Source organism: Nesoenas mayeri (genome assembly GCF_963082525.1).
Source record: "Nesoenas mayeri genome assembly, chromosome: 2".
Taxonomy (NCBI): Eukaryota; Metazoa; Chordata; class Aves; order Columbiformes; family Columbidae; genus Nesoenas; species Nesoenas mayeri.
This window is the reverse complement of record NC_137543.1, coordinates 152,593,466-152,615,517: the sequence shown is the minus strand read 5'-3', so window position 1 is coordinate 152,615,517 and position 22,052 is coordinate 152,593,466. Positions and strand designations below refer to the sequence as shown.

General features: G+C 36.3%; 1 protein-coding gene across 6 annotated transcripts in view; it reads left to right on the top strand.

Annotated features, from left to right (window-relative positions):
• The window catches only part of WDR37 (WD repeat domain 37), a 47,861-nt gene that overhangs the window by 6,097 nt on the left and 19,712 nt on the right, over positions 1 to 22,052 (top strand). For 3 of the 6 annotated variants that reach the window (XM_080338695.1, XM_080338694.1, XM_080338697.1), the window contains 8 exons: positions 3,257 to 3,434; positions 7,256 to 7,352; positions 9,929 to 10,024; positions 10,193 to 10,257; positions 15,561 to 15,696; positions 17,106 to 17,177; positions 19,301 to 19,345; positions 21,082 to 21,158. In XM_080338695.1, coding sequence (XP_080194821.1) covers positions 3,297 to 3,434; positions 7,256 to 7,352; positions 9,929 to 10,024; positions 10,193 to 10,257; positions 15,561 to 15,696; positions 17,106 to 17,177; positions 19,301 to 19,345; positions 21,082 to 21,158 — 726 coding nt within the window. In that variant the 5' untranslated portion in view covers positions 3,257 to 3,296. Of the gene's footprint in view, positions 1 to 2,886; positions 2,998 to 3,256; positions 3,435 to 7,255; positions 7,353 to 9,928; positions 10,025 to 10,192; positions 10,258 to 15,560; positions 15,697 to 17,105; positions 17,178 to 19,300; positions 19,346 to 21,081; positions 21,159 to 22,052 lie in introns of those variants that run through there. The other 3 variants (XM_080338696.1, XM_080338698.1, XM_080338699.1) reach the window with 3 other exon arrangements.

The window sequence follows — 22,052 nt, the reverse complement described above, 5'->3', positions numbered from 1 at the left end:
GCTGCTACCAAATAGATACTGGAATGGGGGCGTTTCTTACCTCCTCTTTTCTGTTTGCTTATGAGCTGGGAAAGTGTAAACTTCTGTGTAGTTCATGTGAGAATTTCACTGTGTAAAAATGTTATTTCATGCATATGACTGTGTCCCTTTAAATTCTACATAATAGAACGTATAGCTGCCAAATCTGTACATACTGATACGGAGTGGTGCATTTGATTTGCTTGAGGGACAGGATGCCATCCAGAGGGACCTTGACAGGCTTGAGGAAAGGGCCTGTGTGAATCTCATGAAGTTCAACAAGGTCAAGTGCAGGATTGGGGCAATCCCCAATATCAGTTCAGACTGGGGGATGAAAGGATTGAGAGGAGTGTGGCCGAGAAGGGCTTGGGGGTACTGGTGGATGAAAAATCAAATTATGAGGCAGCACTATGTGCTTGGAGCCCAGAGAGCCAATTGTATCCAGTAAGCAATGGTATAAGACAGACATGGACCTTTTAAAGCAGGTCCAGGAGACGGCTACAAAAATGGTCTGAGGGCTGGAACAGCTCTGGTGTGAAGAAGGACTGTGAGAGTTGGGGTTGTTCAACCTGGAAAAGGTGAGTCCCTGGGGAGACCTTATTACGACCTTTTAATACTTAAAGGGGCTTATAAGAAAGATGGAGGGACTTTTTACCGGGGCCTCTAGTGACAGGAAAAGGGGTTATGATTTTAAACTAAAGAGGTGAGATTCAGGTTAGACACGAGGAAGAAATTTTTACAGTGAGGCTGGTGAAACCCTGGCCCAGGTTGCCCAGAGAGGTGGTAGATGCCCCATCCCTGGAGACATTCAAGGCCAGGCTGGACGGGGCTCTGAGCAACTTGATCTAGTTGAAGATGTCCCTACTCATGGGAGGGGGTTGGACGAGATGAGCTTTGGAGGTCCTTTCCAAACTGAACCATTCTATGATTCCATGAAGCAATTCAGAAAAGGGTCTTTCTTGGTAAAATCCTCTAAAATGAAAGAGCTTGTCAGCAGAGGGCAAATGGAAGTTAAGACAGTTAAAACAACACCTGATATGGAGAAAATATAAACCATGTTACAGCTATGTGTATAACTACAACTCAGGAACTATATCTGGCAGCAATTAGAAATGAGGTTTTTTTTTTTTCCACTGAGCATAAGTGAAATAGTGTTAACTGCTTTATGTGATTATATGTAACTGTGTGTATGTATAGATATAAAACCATTTAACACATCTGTGTGCATGCACACAGAGTTTGGTGCTTTGGGCCTTAAAAAGTAAACCCAAACACTGCAGAAACCAGTAACTGAAAGACATGAAAAGTGGTTCCCAAGGGAGATGGGAAGAAGGATGGAAGAGAGGAGAGCGTACATATGTTTGGGATCTGATCATATTTTGAAGAGAAGCAGAAATGTGAGCACTGAGAACCTGTTTCTAACTGTTGACCATATGTCCAAGAACAAGAAGATACTTAGTGAAGCCCAGAAAATTGGCAATAAGTTATTTATGGGCTGGGCTTTCTACTGTAGAGGAGTCTAGCCACAGTGAAAAATGAAATCCAGTCAAATAAGAAACTACTTAATGGTAGTACTATATCTTCTTTAATCTGTGAACATAGCTAATTAGTTACTACTGATTAATCACACATAAAAAGCTCTGATGGGATTAGGTACAAGGGAGGACTGTGCAGATTCCAGAGGAGATGAACAAAATAATTTCAGTGCAGTAGAAGATACTGGTGCAACCTGATTTTTATTTTAGATTCACTATGAGATTTGTGTCAGGTTACTAATTTGTGTCAGAAGCTAATCAAAATACTAGTTTTTTCAGTGAGAAAATTTGAGGATGGATGGGCATCAGAACCTTGACTAAATCTAGTATGGTTTATGTATCTTTACATATTTTCATTTTGTGATATAAAAACCAAAGCAAATTTAAAGCTGTTTTATTCATGGTGCATACTGCGTTTTTAGTAAGCTATGCTTTTCCTTGGCTTTATGATATGTTAAAAAGCTGAAAATACCATCTTAAAACCGCCAAACTGGTTAATGCCTAGTCTTGTTAACAGCGATGGTGCTCATTCCTAGCTTGAGATCTAGTGTGTTGGCGGATCTTAAATTGGAACTGGTCTTGGGTTTGGTTTAAATTTTCTCTGATCAACTTATTTACAAGGAAGCTCAGTTGCGTTATTAGCTTTGCCAACTCTGCTCTCCTATTTCTCTGCAGACTATTGCAGCTGTGTTAAGTTGTAATTGTTTCAGAAATCATTTATGCTGGAGAATGAATTTTTATTTTGTTCTCAGTGTTCATGATTGGAAAATTTTGAAAATCAGTCCTCAGACATTTGAAATGTTTAACAACTGGTACCCCGTGAAGCTAAAAATTTCTGTTGAATATCAGGTTTAATTAAAAAAAAATCCAGTAATTGTTTGTAAAAAATATAAGATTTTGACAGCTAAGAATGTATTCTTCATGTTTTTGCAAGAAATCAGACATTATTTGATTTTTCTTAAACACAGGAAAGCAGTAGATCATGCATGGTAATATTAATTGGTGATACTGTCAGGTGTTTTTAAGGCTATTGAAACGCATATTTGGCTTTAACAAGCTGCTGAAGTTAAACCCAATAACCACCTGGTAGTTCAGGTGCACTTTCACTCTTCTCATCAGTTCTTGGGCACTGTTACCATCCAAGGAAGTTAAACCGTGAGCTATCAAAAATGGTGGAAAGTAGCCCTCAGAACTTCTGTCATTAAAATTAATTTCTGCTTATGTGTAAACAAGCACATCTATTAAATTTTGTATACTAACACAATGTTGCATAATAGGTTTTTAACCTGACAGTGTCCCTGAATTATCATGTCTGTTTGCTTTCATTTTCCAGCTGGGTTTTAATTTTGCATGCATTTCAGTGCAATATAGTTTCAGTGCATAATAGTTGTTTCCTGGAAGCATTTTGGGGCTCTCTCTGCTGGTGTTCTCCAAAATGAGCAAGGTAGTGGAATTTATTTTCCTTTTTTGGAGGTTTGTTGGTTAATGACTAAGTAATGCACTTTATTTAAGTATATGCATATGTGGTTTTGAACTTAATGTTGTTTGAAGAATAGTTGCAAGTACTAGGTATCCCTTCTCTTTAATGACACCCCAAACAACTCCAAAATTTAGTAGAACTAAATATTTCTATTCTGAGAAAAAAATTTAAAACTCTGGTTAGTTTGGTAAAGCAATTTGTAATGTGTAATACTTGTCCTTAGTTTATCATAGGAGCCTCTGTGAAGCTATTTTTTTGAAGTAATGCCAATAGAAAGTGGAAGTTGTGCATCTGCTCGCCAAGCAAAGCAGAAACGTAAATCGCACAGTCTTTCAATCCGAAGAACCAACAGTTCCGAGCAAGATCGGACAGGACTGCAGAGAGACATGTTGGAAGGGCAGGTAAGGGAACACGCTGCTGCTTGGGTAACTTCCTGAACATTTCTATGATGTGTTTTATATGTGACGAAATTAAATAAACTTAAGTAATGAAATATGTCCAGTAAAGATGCAGGAACAGCAGACATTTTTGCTTTTAAGTGTTGCCTGTCTTTGGAGACTGTTGACATGGATATTGACGGTGTTTCAGGTTGTATTCAGACCTGTGGAGCTTTTTGTTGTCTTTTATGTATTCTTACATGAATGATAGAACCATGAAGAAATACAAAGAAACAGCCTATTTATTTTTCTGCACCTGTCCCCCACCTCTTACAGTTGAGGACTGATTCTTGATGTTATAAGTTTAAGTTTGGAATGGTAGTAACCCAGGTATTCCTGAAATAATATGTCTTTTCTGAATAAATGGAAATATTTCTTATTATGACTCTGGTGTGGATAGTATTAGTGGGAATGCTGTTCTGCATTCCTTTCCATAAAGTAAACAAACATCGTCTGCTTGACAGAGGTGTGAACTAACTTAATTTTTTTGTTTATTTGTTTTGTTTGTTTGTTTTTTTTTATAATTTGGCTCAAATGAAGGTATGGTCTTCTGTTCATTAAACTTAAGGGAAAGAACAACAATCACAGACCTCTGTAATTTTCTGAAACGTGTCAGTCTGTGTAGTGAACACAGTCTGGAGCCACTTGGAGTGCTTCAGCTGACTGTATTGAGGTTAACTGTAGGTAAGGCTCCTATAGGAAGTGCTTGAAGTAGAGCTGTCAAAGATAAGCAAACAGCAGTTTGAAAGCTATTTGCTGTCAAATTGAATATGCAGTGTTGAAGCAGGCCTGGCAAAGATGATACAAAACTTGGTTTTTATCAGAGAGGTAGTTTGAAATACTAATGATATTTGGCTATGAGAAGACTTTCTGAACTCTGCAGGTACTCTGAAGGGAAAACCTTGTGTTTTCTCAGTGTTGTGACAATTTTTTTTTTTTTAATTGAATCTAGTATTTGGTTAATTACAACATTAGTTTTCTGGGAACAAAGCCCAAGTTGTTGCTTTTAGTTGTTGCATTTGGACTTTTACAGGCTTCAGGGAAGGAGTGAAGGGCAGCTGAGAGGTCAAGGCATGATGTCACTTCTGTGGAGTAAACCAACATTTTTAGCTGGTTTTGTATTTCTTATCAAACTTTGTAAATGTATTATGCTGTAGTAGGTAAACGTTTTAAATGTTATGTGGATCATCTTGTTTAATTTTGCTGACATTTAACCTTGAACAGCCGGTAGCAGTTTCTAATGAGCAGAGAGTATTAGTGCCCCTTCACAGTGGAGCTGTAAACCACATGAGATCTAGAAAAGTACTTTTGCAGATAAACGGATAACATTATTATGCGATATTTTTATAAGCTAATTTAAATAATGCCAACTTTAAACAGGGTAAGGAAAGTGGATGCGTTTTACTGTGCTGGTTTCTTTAGAACAGGTTTAGATTTGCTTATGCTTTCAGACGCTGAGAAGTGGATTGAAAACCTTTCCTACATTTATTTTTCTGTTTGGAAAGTTGTAGGATAACTTAGTTTCATTAAAAACCTTGCTGTATGGAATTATTGGATAAATGAATTTTAAATGATTCTTCTAACTGCAGTGTTTCTCTTAATAGTGTTTCATTTGTATAGTATTCTTGTTTAATCAGTTTTGTTTCAAGAGAGTTTTAATCGACATCTGTTCAATGTTCTGTTTGACTGTGAATGCATGAACAAAAGTACTGTCTCAATGCAGAGGCAGATGAAGATGCAGAAAGGAATATCCTGGGGGGACATAAGGAGCGTAGGACCACTTCTGTCAGCACAGTGCCTGTTTCAGCACAGTGCCACAGCTTAAAGTAGTAGCTGTGAAGCTGGTGCAAAACTTAATCTAACAAAGCACGTGTGCTCTGTGTCATGGGTACTAGTGGTTTCTCTTGCGCTTCTCTTTAAAATCAGGAATAACTTAGAAAATCGGGATCATGATAGGCTTTTCTAATTGTTTCTGAAGACAATCATCTTGACTGTATTAAACAAACTTTGAGTCAAATTAGATTCTGGTTGTTTAGATGCAGACTTGGTGGAAGGTGCATGCTGCCCTCTGATGGCCAGTATGCACACGGTTCTTCCCAATTCAGTTTATAGGAATGGAGCCAATTTCTTCTGGTTTGGATTTGCTGGAACACTTAAGGGCAAAAAAAGCTGTAATTATCCTTAAACTTGCATTGAATAGTGCAGTTCAGTGACATTTAGGTGATATCCTGTGCTAATATTTGTACTCCTATTCTAGTAATGCTGCTTCTGTACTTCTAGACCTGAAATAGTGGTTAGTGCTCATAGCTGGTGATTTTGAGTTCTTGAAATTACATACTTTTGCTTTGTTTATCAAAAGAGATGTTGCTGATGCGCACATTCCCTATGTATTTAATAGATGAACCTTGATATACTGGTATTTAACTTCAAAATTTGGTAGCTTGTTTCCTTGCGTAGCTGTTTCTCAGTTTTTGAATACAGCTGCATTATTTACAGATTTGTGCAGTGATCAGATATTGTCTTACTGAATTCTGAGATGATAGGTTAAATATGCTACAAAGGCATAGTTCAGCTTTTTCTTTGTTAGGGTAAGGCTCAGTTAAGCAGAAGCTTTTCTTAAAGTTTATAGCTGGCTACCTAGATAAATAATAAATACAGTAAGTCAACCTTCATATTGTGGTCCACCAGCAACTGAATAGAACAGGTTTAGTAGAATTTTTTTACCTAGCAAGCAAGAATGGGTCATCCTTTGGTCCATCTTCTAGTGAATTAACTGATTATACTTTTTAGACTAATGACAATATTTTCTCCTTTCTGATTTTCCTTTTTTTTTTTTTGTAGCATGCTGTGCTTTAAGTTTTATGATGTTTGTTAGTACTAGGTTCTCAGTGTACTGTGGTCAATTGTCTTCTGCTTTATTCACTGTCTGCTCAACAGGGCTTGATAACAGAATTATCGATATAGTGAGAACCTTGACTCCCAACAGAAATCAGTACTTGTTTTGAACATGGTATGCATTTGCTCAGGGAAAATACGGTGCTGATCTCTGTTTTATAGGCAGATGCATAAAATTTAAATAATTTACCAAGAGAAACTCGTGGTCAAGCTGTGTAGTGAGCTCAGATCATAGAAACCCTGTGTTAGTGGTTTTATTGCATACTTGATTTTGTGCCTCAGAATTGCTCTGTTGATTATGCTGAAGTCAAAAAATCATCCTTCCTCTGAATTTGCTTCAAAACACTTTCTGTGAAGAGGAGATGCTTGAATAATGTCTTGGGAAGGAAGGATTAGAAATTGCAGTTTCCTTCACTCTTAGATGTGGTTAGTCACAAAAGTAGGTAAATGTTGAAAATATGTTTAAAAGGTTAGTTTGTCTCAAGCTTTTATAATAAGGTGCTTTGTGATGGCGACTTCCTAACCTAATGCATAGGCAACATCTGAAACATGTTGTCAACCAAAGGTATTCTTTCTTCTTGAACTGGAAGCACCTTGACATTACACTATACATTTTTTACACCTTTTTTCTTTAGTGAATATTACAGGTATCTTTACAGTTTATAAAAACCCACCCACAGGTGATTTGGATTCTGTCTCTTGGAAGAGTATGTAAAATGAATAATTTTATGAGGTACAGAGCTTCTTGTTTTGTGTTCTACACTAGTAATAAGTTTTAATTTCCCTTATTGCTGGGAGATAGAGAACTGCTAAAATCAGTTTAAGATTGAAGGGTAACTACATAAAATATATGTAAAGAAAAATATAAACCCCAATATTTTGCCTCCTAGGATTCAAAACTACCATCTTCTGTCCGGAATACACTTCTTGAACTTTTTGGACAAATAGAACGGGAGTTTGAGAACCTGTATATTGAAAATTTGGAACGTGAGTATCTATTTTTTCTAGTAGTGTATGAATTATTTGGATTTCGGGTATAGCAGCACTAACTGAGACACCTTGGACACTGTAGTGTAATTAGTGCTGCTTTTCTGTGAGGAGTTAAAGAATTTTTTGAACTTGTAGGCAAAGATGGGCTTTGTACCTTTTTGGAAAAATCACTTTCTTAGCTCTTTGACACAAGTAGTGGGAGCTGATGTGTGTTATCCTCCTTGACTCTTAAACAAAGATAATGAAGTGACTGTCTCCTTGTCATTGTAGGCTCTGGTGTATACTGTGCTAATCTGGCAGTAACTTCATTCAGCCTTTGGCCTTTGTGGCTCTGTTGTATATTTACAAGCTTAATTTTAGTGACATAATTCTCGTAAATAAAATTGGAAAAGTCTCTTTCTTGATAAAGTTTAAAATGTGTTATTTCTAGATCATACTATTTAGTGCATTGCTTAACCAGCATCCGCAACTGTTCATGAATTTCAAAGTCAGGCACTCAGATAAAAATTCCTGGTGTTATCTGCAAAAAATGTTATTTCTTTAATGACAGTGCAGTCATATGGTAATGTAAGTGATTCAGGGCAATGGAAGAAGATCCAAAGTAGGTAACAGAGGCAGTCACACAGTAGAACCTCTGCTCAGTTTGCCTTGCTGGATTTTGGAAGCTGTGTGGCATGGCTTGACTTCTGAATTCTGGAATCTGTCTGGTTTGGCTCCAGGTCAAAATTTTTTTCCACACCTAATCTGTTCCCACAGTTAAACCAAACACTCATGTTAAAAAATGTTCTCACGTGCTTTTTGAAAACGTGCTGGTTTTTTATTCTCTTAAGACCTGAGATTGTATTGGTTAAAGGCTATGGTCAACACTACACTTTTTTAGTGACAGTTTGCACAACTGATTTCTCAGCCTCTTGCGGAGAAGTTGACTGGTAGCCAGAAACATAGGGGAACCTCTTCTCCCACCAAACTTTTAAAATATTTGTTAGAAAACAGGTGGTGAATTTGTCTGTACCCTCCAGAGTATGATTATTTTCCTTACATTCCATTTCTGTTTCTTCTGCATTTTCCTTCTTCACCTCACAGTTCCAGTTCACTCCTGGCCTTTGTGATCTCTTTTCACCCCCCCGACAGTTTCTAAATTTTGCTCTTCTGATGCTCAGTCTGTTATTTTCTTGTTCTTGGTCTAATTGCTACATCAGTGTTGCCATTTCGGTATGTAGAGAATCTTAGGTTTTTCCTCCGTGACTGTTCATACGCTCGCTTTCCCTTATTACAACTTCTTTCTAGTTTCTTTCTTTTCTTATCCCTTCCAGGCTTCAGTCTTAATCATTTCAGGGAATTCTTATATCTACCTGGCGTTTGTTTCAGTCATCTGTTACTACAAGCCTGTCACTTTGTTTACTTCTCTTTCATATTGTCTGTGTTTTGAAGAAGTTTAGGTTTATGTGATGGGAAGGCAGGAAAGAGAATCTTGCTTTGCTTATTTCAAGCACTTGGATGTGGTATGGAAGCATAAACTGACTTTTCTAGTTCTTAGAACTGAGACTTCAGTGAATTTCTTGGAAATGGCAGGAATCATACTCCTGATGGCTTGTGTTCTCCCACATTTCAAAGCCTGGGAGTGAATGACTTGTTTTTAAAGAAGTCCTAAGATTTTGTGGGAAAACAGACCTAGACTTATTCTCAAGAACAGTGAAAAACTGCATGGTTAAAGCAGTTAAATCAACAAGATTTTACCTGAGGAGAGCACTTAAAGAGTATCAGTCCAGATTTTGAGAAAAAGCTATAAGCCACTGAAAATCTTTTTTATAAAATGAAGCAGAGTAACTTTAAATGAGCCCAACCATTGGAAATACTTTGAGAGTTCCCAATTTGGTTTAGCTATGCTGTCACTCTGTCTTGTGTTGAAATGACACTGGCGGGAGTTATAGATAACTGACAGAAAAGCATATTCCTGTTACAAATAGATGCTTTGTCTATTGTGCAACGAGAAGAATTTAATTGTATTTAGTGTTTCTGAAATATTTGAATGGAAAATGTCTATGTCATTCTACAATTTGTAACCTATTTCAAAGTGTAAAAAATATACACATTTGCTGCATTACTTTTCTTACTGAAACTCTAATGATAGACAAGCATTTGGGGGAGAATACTATTTTGTGATTAATACAATCTTTGGCAAGAAGTGACATACTAATTCTGTGGCTAAAATATTTATGATGCTCTAAGTTTTCTGTCTTCTATTGGATTTAAGTCAATACAGATGTGCTATGTATTTCATAGAAGTTGTTCTGTTAATCCTTAACCACATGTATTAGTACAAGTAATGGTAATTAGGAATTGCTAATACTTTCCTTGGAATCTGGGTCAAGGTTAATCCCTGGAAAATTCAGCACAAGTCTTGGTTTATGTCTTGGTGTGACTTGCTTTTGTAAAATCACAGCTAATCTCTTTTTCTGTCTTCAGCGTAAAATAGACTGCTTATTGACTGGAGCAGTTGTTAAATAAGATGTTAATGGTGTTGGTAGTGATACTCAATTTTTTGTATTAATGTGAATTGTTTTTTTTGTTAGTACGGAGAGAGATTGATACACTGAATGAGCGTTTAGCAGGTGAAGGACAGACAATTGATGGAACTGAACTGAGCAAAGGACAGCTGAAAACAAAAGGTAAGAGAATCACAAAGAATCCTAAACTAGTATTTTTGAATTTACGTTTTTTGTACTTTGCTGGCCAAAACTTAGAATCTTATTGAAGGAAATTAATACCAGTTACTTATACAAATAAGCTAATGCTGTATTTGAAATATCTTCTTTTGAACTTATTTGTCTCAACAGCCAGTCATAGTACCAGTCAGCTTTCTCAGAAATTAAAGACAACTTACAAGGCATCTACTAGCAAGGTATGAGACAAATTAAACCTCTACTCATCCATGTGTACTTGTGAGACTAACATAGCTGTTTTTATGTTGTAAATTGTGGTTTCTTTAAGCTGAGTAGTGCTGTTCTTTAAGTAAACCTGCCTCATGAGGAACAGTATCTTTACCTTGAATTCATCAATTACCCATTACTTCAACCACACTATATGACATTTTACAATAATTGCTCACCTTTTTTAAAGAATGAATGTTGGAGGGGAGACAGTGTGTGCACATGTGTATGTGGGATTACTCTTGTAAAGAGAACTAAAAACCCCCTCTATTTAATGAGAGAAATAGAGAGTCTAGTAGGTAGTGAATTTCTGAGTGAAGATTTGGGTATTGCAGCTGAAATGGGGCTTTAAGTAGGCATCTATATGGGTACTATTATAGGTTTTTGGTTTTATTTTTCTTAGCTATGAGACTGTAAGGGTTTGTTTATGTTGCAAGCCTTGCAAGTTATTAATAATAGCTAGTAGTCTTTTTTTGCCTGTTCTGTTAGCATAGTTACCCTTTCTAACGTTTTTCGTTTTCTGCATCTGCAGCTGTCTGGTATTTTGTTTCCCTCTTTCTCTCTCCCTTTTTAGTTTTCATAGAGACTTTACCTGCTGCTATTTTTTGCCTTATCTCAGGGTCATTTCATTTAAGGGTGAATGAAATGTGAGGAAAATCACAGTGAGATCTGTTATGTGAACCGAGTGTGTAAGAAGCTCTGCAGTGACCCACATTGTAGGCTGATGTGTGGTTATGGAATTGACTGGAGGTGTCATGGAAATACCATCTGTTAAGTAGTCGGAAAGTTTGAGAGTAAGAATAGTGTGGTGAAATAGATCTAAGTTACTGTGTTTTATTTGGTCTCCTTTTTATTTTATTGTTTGTCAAACTTTCTTTTTTGTTCTTGCCAATCTGATGCACAGAGATGCCGCCTCTTTTTTCTTGCGGGTTAATGACTTACAAATTCTTTAATGAGGTCACTTAAATAGGGACAATATAGTATTAATATGCCTACTTTGTAGTTATGATACTTTTTCTAGTGTAGTGTGGTATTTTGTTGTTTTGTTTTTTTAAATACTGGTGTTAAATGGTTATTTTCTTTTATAATACTTGCTTGCAGTGTAGCACTCATGTTCTTTCCCAGGCAAAGCAGCTGGACCTTGCAGCTTCAGAGTGGGAAGCTGGGAAGTGGGGTGGAGACTCCTGGGTAACTGATTTACTTCCTGGGATTCTGATAGGCATGCACAGCAGAATAGTCATGAGTAGTGGAACGTGAAGAATTTAATACCTTATTACAGACATCATACATATCTATCGTATCAATTGATAACCATCAGATGTTTGAATGTACTGAAATATTTCCTCCCACAACTTTGAGTCAGAGTTTCCTGGGGAGCAGAGAGGAGGGCTGAGGGAAATGATCAAGTTGAGGGCATCTCTGCCCAGTGCGTTCTTTGAAACCTTTTGCACCTCATGGGAATGGCTTTGTTTCGACTGCTGCTTCCTTCTTGCACAGAAGAGTCAAAGCTGTAACCTTGACCCCCAAAGAGACGATAGCCAAAATTCCAGAAAGATCATAACTAAGTTTCCAACAAATGATGATCTTTCTCTCCATGTCCTGACTGGATGCAGGTAGAGTTTCCTAACATCCTGTCTGGGGAAATGACATTAGAAGAGTTTTAAGAATTCAGTGGCTTTGAGATTCGTATGTCTATAGTTTGTATGATCATGGAATGGACAATACTGGTCACCGAGAGTTCCAAACTCAGTGGGATAGTGGATCGCAAGTTTTCTTTTCAGCCCATCCTTTATACTGTTACTGCATGCGTAATTTAAAACTTGTCAGAAGCCTTATATATATATTTTTTTTTAAAAAAAAGTCTTTTATTTCTTCCCTGTGAATAATTATAAGAGACTTAGTTTTATGAACTAATTTTTTTGTGTAATTGCCCAGAATGACATTTTTCTGATTTCAACCTATAAAGAGTTGAGGTTTGTTCTGAAAAGAGCTTTTCGTATTTGCTTGTTTTAATGAAAAAGCTGATCCTTGACTTTAGTATTGGTAAAGCATGCTAAGACTAAAGCAATCTGTTCTTTTTTCTTGGGGAAAATGCTGAGGCGAACATGCCTAATTTGAGTCCTTCATAGAAAATTCCCCTATCCAGATATTTTTCATCCCTTACCTGAGTTAGGAGCCTGAATATTAAGTTGGCAAAATTCATGTTAGGAAAGGATGCTTTTAGCAGCAGTGTTATCCGCCAGTGCCCAAATCATGAAGACACAGGCTAAATTTAGTGCTTGGTACTCTAAAAATGTTTTTTTGTATATGTTAATGGACAAGATCCTGTAATTTAACAGCAATTGTTTATGGATACAGGAATTGCTGTGTGAAATTCATGTTTTGATGTTAACAAGATGTTGTTGCTGATGTTAACAGTCCCTGGCCATGACAGTTGTTAAGACATCAGGAAAACCTTAACAGTTTATGCAGAATTCTAAAATAAACTGGAAAGCTACATCTCGCTCCATTATAAACTAACTTCCAGGATCTCTGATTCTTTTGGATCAGGAAAAGGACTCTTAAAGGAAGGTATTTCTTCACCCAGCAGCTGAAGGGAATAAAACTTTTTGGAAGACGTAGTTTTTGACCTCACTGCTTAATGTTGCTCCACAGGAAATTTGGTTCATCAGTCACAGTGTAATGCTGCTGGACTGGTCCTGAGTTGTCCAAGTTTTCATGCTTATTTCTCATGTGTCCTGTCTCCTTAAGAGACATTTTTATAGGGTGTTTCAATTTGTTTATCATACAATTGCTTCAATTTGTATTCAGTTTTCAATTGTTTACATGGTAAACAATTGCTTTTGTGGTGTTTCAATTTGCAATTTTCAGTTGTTTACATGGCAAACATTTTACACAAATTGCTGTGTAGAATCATAGAATTGTTTTGGTTGGAAAAGACCTTTGAGATCATTGAATCCAACCGTTAGCCTAACACTGCCAAGTCCACCTCTAAACCATGTCCCTAAGAAACTCATCTGCGCATCTTTTAAACCCCTCCAGGGATAGTGACTCCACCACTTCCCTGAGCAGCCTGTTCCAGTGCCTGACAACCCTTTTCAGAGAGAATATAGGAATTTAAGAAAGAGGACAGACAAAGCTGAAACGCACTCAAGATACGATTTGTAAATGTCTGTTTATGATAATCTGAGACCTGCTTAAGTTATTTTTAAAAACTTTCTGCAGTGCAAAGGCCTTTTTTTAGCAAGTTGCATTTTATGCAAGTATTTAATTTCCTTTCTTGGAAAACTGTTTATGTGTGGTTAAGGAACCAAGAAGTAATCCAGGCAATACTAACTTAGTTTATCCAATTACTGGTATGTGAAGTGAGGGACAGCAAAAAGAAAGAAAGAAGAAAGAAAAATAAATGTGTGGAAGAAGTGTGTGTTAAATATCTATATCTGGATATTTGGTGTTGGAGAGTGTTGTTGAACTCTTTTCTTCCTTGTTTTCAATTCGAGACTGCTAATATTCCAAAAGGAATTTTACAGCCTCGCCATTAAATGATCAATAAAACCGCTGTCCAGCAGTTTTGGAAGATCTGTGCTTGTTGATGAACAGAAGATAGTTCGTCCTAGAAAACTTTTGCATGAGGATTTGACTGAGCATTAGAAAGACAGAATGTAAGCAGAATTCATGTGTGGGGTTGAGAGTTCAAAGAATTCAAGTTTTGAATTTGAGCTGAGTGGTATGTTAGTCCTTAACTGTTTGCTTAATTCTGCTGTTCCACTTCTCATACATGACACCATTTAGTTTAAGGACTATATTCAATATGAAAGTTGTGTCTGTAGGGTTGTATTCAAGCTCTAGGAAACTCTGCAGTGTGGTTGAACTAATCATCTTTCCATTAACCCATTTTTCTCTTCAATGCATCCTGAACGATCGTTCCTTCTGCTGTGAAACAGTGATGTGTATTAGCTGTTAATTTGGAATTCAAATAGAACATGATCATTTCATCATTGGAAAGCTGACATACTTGGCATTTGGAATGTTCTTGCAGATATTCTTTAACTTTTGAAGACCTTTTGGGAATTAATTTGCTTCAGTGACATACTTAAGACCTTATTTTTTGATTCCAAAAACTAATGGGATTTTAACCTTAGTTTATTGTATCTGAAGTGTAGGCTTAACTTTTTAACTTTTACTAAGCTGTAGATGAGTCTTAATGTGATTTGTTTTGAAGCATTTAAAGGTTTTGACTTAACTGGTCAGATAGAAATCTGCCCGTAATTGTACACAGAGGAAGACACAGATAAACAGAAGTCTTCTTGTTTTGGTTTTAACAAAACAGATAGTCTTTCAGATAGTCTTGCTCAGAGAACTATTATAAGCTTCAAGACTTGTGGGGTAAAAATAGGGTATTTTTAACAGTTTTGCTTTTTTAAATAATCTTTCACCAGTCTTGATTTGATTTGTCTCTGACAGTGCTCCAGCAAGACAAACATTTTTTTTTTTTTTAAAATATTGCACTTCCTTTTCATTGGAAAATGTAGAATTTCAAGAATTTGGTTTCTTTCTGTAGATATTGAGTGTTTTCAGCCTTCCTGTACTACAGTGCCTTGTAGTTTTACCATTTTTGCTAGATTTTTTTCTTTCATTTAATAAGTCTTCTGTTTTCCCCAAATAGCCTTGACTTTGAGGGAATATACTTATCAAATGTTTAGATGAATTTGACATATCTTTTAACAAATAAAAACCGTATTACACAAATAAAATGACATATGCTCTGGTTGATGTTTGATTTTATTAGTTTTGTGCAGTTTTGAAGAAGAACAGCAGTGAGCATTTGAAATGGGAATGTTTCTAGATTTTACTAGAATTATGTAGTAAGGACATTTTTTTTAAAGACATTACTCTGGATAATATGGACTGCCTTTAAGTTACCAGATATACTTGTTTGGGAATAGGTGAGGAAAGTTTTGGTGGTGATTTTTTTACCCAAACTGAATGGCAAGTGCACAACTCATTACTCCATTGAGATTGTGTTATTGTTGTATAGGATAGTTTACCTTGTGTTCTGTATAAAGGTGGGTGTTATTAAAAAAGAAAAGACCATAAGAGGTATGTTTGCATCCAGACTCACTTTCCTATGATCAAATGTCAAATTTTTGACAATAGTCAACTGTCAGAACACTGAAGAATTATTTTGAGAAAGTATCTATTTGTAATTATGAGGTAATTACTTAATCTTGGGTCAATGTGGAAAAAAAAAATGTTGGTCTCTCTGCTATTTCAGATTGTATCCAGTTTTAAAACTACAACATCAAGGGCAATCTGTCAACTGGTAAAGGAATACGTTGGCCACAGGGATGGTATTTGGGATATCAGTGTCGCGAGGACTCAACCAGTGGTGTTGGGAACTGCATCTGCTGGTAACATTTCGTCTTGCTTGAATCTTGAGATAATTCTGGTTTAATTCCTAAGCTAAAGCAAATGTAGATCAAAAGCATACTTGAATACTTAGCTCCGCACTGAAAAAGTCAATTTAAATAAGTTCAGTAACTGAAAATATCTTGAATTGGAGTTACCTTGAAATGCATTTAACCCGTAGAAGGTTCAGTCATCCTTGTTGAACTTCCGTCACATATGTGGCAGTTTATGTCCATGCAGGTCACGCTCTTCTTGGTGTCGTTTTGAGCCTGTTGGAGGGTGTAATTGGGTGGGATGTGGAGCAACTGTTCAGAGAGGTCTCCCACAGAGATGCCTGCAGACCTTCTGCTGTAGTACGGTTCAGCCTTTGTTTTATAGAAGCTGTGTTCTTAATCATAGGTTGCATATTCTTTTATTCTTACATTCATGTGGCTTTTGCCTAAGGATCTAGGGGCAATTCAGTATCTTAATCTTAAAATCTCATTGTTCAGATCTTATGTAACTTACTGGATTCCTTCCTCTCTACTTAAGAGAGGAAACAGGTACTAATGAGTAAGTCACTAAATCCGCTATGGTCCAAAAATCGACCTGGAGTCTTGTGTGGATTTGTCACATTATTTGGGAAATAAAGCATAACCAGTTAGAATTGGTCAGTTTGAAGTGACAGTCTTTTGAAACTGGAACAGAATCTGAAGATACTTACAGGGCATGAACATTATGGACCAGAAATCTCTGCTTCCTAAATGAAACTCTTATAATTATTGTGTCCGCTGAGAGACACATTTTGTCTGTGTGGGACGTCTTGTCTTTGTCCTGATTGAACTTGCAAACAGCCATTCTCTCATTCAGCATTTAAGTTCTCCCCACTTACAAATACTGATATTAATTATTTATTTTGGGGTGTGTGGGGTAAAGGAGTGACATGTCAGGAATTTCATTCTTAAGTAAGTTTTCATAGCACTCTGCAGTGACCTATATGCATCTATGCAGGAAGCAAATAGTTTTAGAACTCTTGCCCTTGGTGACTGTCTGACCTTCAAACTGAATGCTTTCTGTGTTCCTTCTGAATCTCATGATACACAGCTGGAGCATTATACATAACTATATGTATTTCCTAACCAAGTTAGGAAAAGTATCAAAAGTAGAATTTGCCTTTCAATGCTTACTGCAAATTAATCTGATTGGGACAGCATGTTTACTTTTTTTGGGAGATGTATATTACGTTATAATGATAGGAATTTTTTATGTATTATATGTGAGGTAATAATCGAGATGAGTTAGTCTGTTCCGCATTTGAAGTCTATTTCATATGGTACGCTCTGCATTTGAAGACAACTTGTTTGTTGAATTGGTTGGAAGTGAAAACTGTATGTTTGTAACAATATTTACAGCTACTTTTTACTCTTTGTAGATCACACGGCTTTGCTGTGGAGCATAGAAACAGGGAAGTGTGTTACCAAGTATGTAGGGCACGTTGGATCAGGTAAGATCAGGGCATCTTGTGAAAACTGGGAACAGAGTGTGTTTGGGAGGGGAAAATGTGTTTGGGCAACTGCAGAAATCTTTATTGTGGTTTCACTTGTAGGTTTGCCAACGCCTTTAACAAGTCAGTTGTGAAGTTCCATTAATCTTCATAGAAAGAATGTTTCATACTATGATTCTTTCTTACGGAGGTGTATTGCGACAATTCTGTAAATGTTAAATGAATAAACAGGGCCATATAAAGAAATCTACAGGTGCAGTTATGACACTCAGAAGTTAAATATCAGAACTTATTGGGGTCTCGTGCATATGCAAAACAAGAGAAGCTTACATTGTCAGAAACTGGCTGTTCTTCAGGATTGGTGTTATGTTTGGGATACAAGATGCAGATGCTGGATGACCATCTATTTGCACTTTGTTTAGTATGCTATCCCATATATAATTTGTTGCACAGTATTTAAATCTTGTTCTGAAGACAATTAATTCAATGTAGGCATTTATCTTCCTCTATATCAGTATGAATATTTCAGAAACAGTGTTTTTAAACCCCTCCTTGGATGGAGAGGTGAAGCGCGGTAAGTGGTTTTGATGTTAATCTAAATTTTTGGTGCAAGCACCTGATTAGCGCCCTTCTCTTTCATAACAGGTTACAATATAGGGTTTTATACACCAGAAGTGGTGAGGTTTTTCATATTATATCTTTAGCTTGCTACTGAGAGTTGAGCACTTTGAGCAGTCGTACCCTGGGCTGTAGAGTCATGGACCCAGAAAATGAGGAATGCAATTATTGACCTGATATGTTTGGTTAAGTAATTCAGTGAGCACATCACGTGAACTTTGTGGCAAAGACACAAACAGAATTAAGTTCTGCAGAGAGTGGTCAACTGCTTCAGCCATGAGTTCTACTTTTCTTTTTCCCTGCTATGTGACTTGTAGCTCCTGCAGCACCAAGATAGGTGCATAGGAACAACAGGTAACACTCATTTGTTCAGATATTTTAGGTTGCTTGCTGCATGGAGAGGGTATCTTTAGCTTCCATAAAGTCATGTTTGAAAACTCCAGTCACTTGTACTTTCATGCTGATAGGTGTGTGTGTGTGGTGGTTTTTTGTTGGTTGTTGTGTTTTTTTAATTGTTATTTGGGTAACCGTGGAAATTAAAAAAGCCCTAACTTGTATTTAAACAGTTGTGTGTAAACTAAGTTTAAAAAGTTACATAAAATGTTTATACACTATAATCCATAAAAATAATAAATTATCTATAAATGATGTAAAAGTTAATGTATTTTTAATTTCATAAAACTTGTTTACATTTGACAGTTGATTTGAAATAGAGCAAAGATGTTGGGTGCCAGCAGTTGGTGCACCGTTGGGTTAGTTGGGTGGGAACAATTTAAGGAGTATCTTTTTAGATTCATTACATGGCCCTCTCTTGAAAACATGCGCATCTATTTTAGTTGTATGATGGGTGGAAATGATTTCTAAGCTCTTTCTTGAAGAGAAGCTTATGGATTTTGCAAATGAAAGTGCTTAGTAATCAAAAGTAATTGAATCTTAGTCACTGAAATAAGAACATGAGCTTTGTAGGCTGAGAGAATTCTTGCAGGATTATTTTAGAACAATCACGTTTTGATTACATATGGTTGCAGGACTGAAATCTCATTTGTATTATTTACATTAGGTTTTTAGGAGTTTGTTCTTGCAATCTTAAGCAATAATGAGAAAGCTGATGGTCACATATAGCAAGTTTTCATTATATTAGAAATAATTATGAGTACTTAAATTCTCTGTGCAAGTCCAGAGCGTTATCTCCTGCCAGCTTATACACAGTTATTTCAATGTGATTTGTTTATCCTTTATAACATGAAACACTTGTACTAGATTCAGGAATAACTTGCTAGAAAATATGTATTGTATAATCAACTAAGCTCATTTCCTTGATACTGCATAGGTTTATGTACTGAAATCAAATACCACTGTGCTTTATCTCACCTAAGAGATTGCTATACTATGAAAAATGACTTTAAACTGAAGACTTATTGATTTTTATAAATTTTTAAATGATAGAACATTGTGAAATAATTCTTTTAGTATGCTAGCTTAAAACTGTACTTTGTTTTACACAGTAAATTCCGTAAAGTTTCATCCAACTGAGCAAGTGGCTCTTACAGGTATGTAAAGCTTTTTTTTTTCCTATGTTGTGATGGAAAAATAAATGCCATTTGCTAGCATCTTTTTGATTATAGCCCGTTTTGCTAGTGCTGTGTCACTGTTCATTGAATTATTTTTATAAGACGTAACAAATCAGAGGTAGATCTTTCCATTGGTGCTTGTCATATCATTTTTGCCTACCTGCTCCGGAACAGACACTTAGAATCATACATCTTAACCCTTTCAAAATACATTATATTTCCAGAAATAAAGGAAAAGACTATTGTAATATATTGAGTATGCAGAAAAAATACTGCAAAATACAACTCTTAGTGTAAAGGTGTTTTCAGGACTGAGAATACCATCAGTGCAGCTTTGGGTTTGGAATCTGTCTAATGTGGTTAATACTGTGGTTTGTATGGTCCAGCAATTAGGGCACTAGCTTTGGGATAAAAGAGATCTGGATTCAATTTGTTGCTGTTAGGTGAGTAATTGTGGAATGAGGATAGTTATTTTTGAGGCTGGAAATTAAAACACTGCTTATTTCTGCATCTACAGTGACTACTTTAAAAGGGAGGTAGGGAGTAGCATGCCTTCTATCTAGGACAACAATGATTTAAGTTTGGCAATTTGGCTTTTGCTGTTTTCATATGCTAACTGTAGTCTTTGTCTCAGTACTATAAACAATGTTGCTATATAAACTGACAAATAAACACACACAAACCCCAAAACTGAACAAAAATGCCACAAAAGCCAAACCAAACCAACCAAACAACAAACAAAAGCAGAAAAACCCAACATACCAACCAACCAACCAAAGAAAAGCTGCTCATAGCTAGATTTTTTTGTTCTTCAATTATTTTTCTGAGAGGTGGTTCTAGAAGCCAAGTATTTCCATTGAAAGCTTTCTGGGGACCTGTTCTTCAGTGTCGTTTGATTGATTTAGAACTCTCATCCAGAATACTGGCACCAGAAATAATAGCAGGTTGACTTTTCTTCTGAACATTCTTGCTTAGTCTATTAGATGGGATATTTTTCCTGGTGGTTTCATGCACATTGCATTTGCCAGATATATGCACAGTCATAAGAAACTATTTTTCTTCTCAGTCTACATCTCTCAGTGCTGTACCCCGAGGTATTAGAGCATGTTTGGTCTGTTTGTAACAAGGAGAGTCTTGAGTTTCTACTTAACTAATAATGGATAAGTTTATGTCCAAACGAAGTCTAAAATCAGATGGTACCTGCTGAGCTGTAAACTAGTGCTAGTTAAGCTCAGTTGTTTAAGGCAGTTGCAGGATAGCCTCACACTTGCTCTCTTGGATTTCTCGTTCAAAACATGCTAAAAACTTTCAATGGAAGAAATTATTGAATGAGGAGGAACTCCAGTATTTTGAGACATTAAATGAAGGATGTTACGTGTTGATGCATTAAATGCCTTCTTCACGTGTTACATGTTAGATCAGCAGTGATATTCATGTTCTGATGTGTAGTATTTAAGTGGTTGCTCTCACTGGAGGAATGATTAATTTGGTTGCTACCTATATTTTCCATAATGAGTTATGTTCTTATCACTATTGAAGCCTGAAAAGTAACCTTTGATGTTGAGACTTGCTTACCAAAAAGGTCATAATGGTGTCAGTTAGAAAAAGATGCAACTCAGACAGTGTAGCCAAGTGTAATGTTAAAGCTTGTTTTTGTTGTCCATGGAAATGTTCTCATCTAGTTTCTCTTTTTTTCCCTTCTTCCCCCTGTGCAGCATCTGGAGACCAGACAGCTCACATCTGGAGGTACATCGTGCAGTTGCCGACACCTCAGCCAACTGCAGACTGCAATGTAAGCAATCAACTTACTGCAACCAAACTAATTGCACAGCAATTTCATCAGATACAGGTTTCATGATAAGACTGAATGTTAAATTTATACATAATTTAAAAATTACACTATTTCAGGAATGCAAAAGTTTAACATATATTTCAGCCTTTATTTTAAAAAATAGCTTCTTGTTTTCAAAGATCTATGGTGCAGAATAGAATATACAGCTACAAGTTCATTATTTGACTCTTTGTTCAAAGTAATAAATGTTCAAGTAAATGAACTGAGTACATTTTTTTTAATAATTCAAATTTTAAATAATAAAGTTCTTTTTCAACTAGTTAAATTCTTGTAGCTTAACTTACTGAGACACCTCTGTTTGCTATAGTTGCTATGAATTTAAAACTGATGGTAAAGACTTGTATTTTTGGCCTTAATTTAACTGGATATTGAAATTTGATTTCTGATCAGCCCTTGCCAGCACTTATCACACTATCTGACCTTGTTGTCCCCAGGCTTTTATTTAGTCAGTATTTACTGTAGGCTGTCAAGTGCTGTATGTGACTTAAAAGCACCCTTACTAAATTGTGAAAACAGTTTTTATAGCACAAGCTTCTCAGTAAGCTCAGTAGGGGCAAGAGGTGGCTGAATAATATGAGAGATTTCGGAATGGAAAATGTTTGATTCAGTTTCTTTGATTTGGCATTTCTGTTTTGAAGGAGCAGTACAAATGTTATCCTTTTCACACCAAAGAAAATCATGTTTGTCTTGCATAGGTGAAATAGGGTTCAGAGACGGATGTTTCCTGGTTAGCAAAAGAATTTATTTTGCATCCAGTTTACATCAGCACTGCATGACAACATTGTATTGACCAACAAGCAGACGTTGATATAATGATTTTGATTCTAATGGATA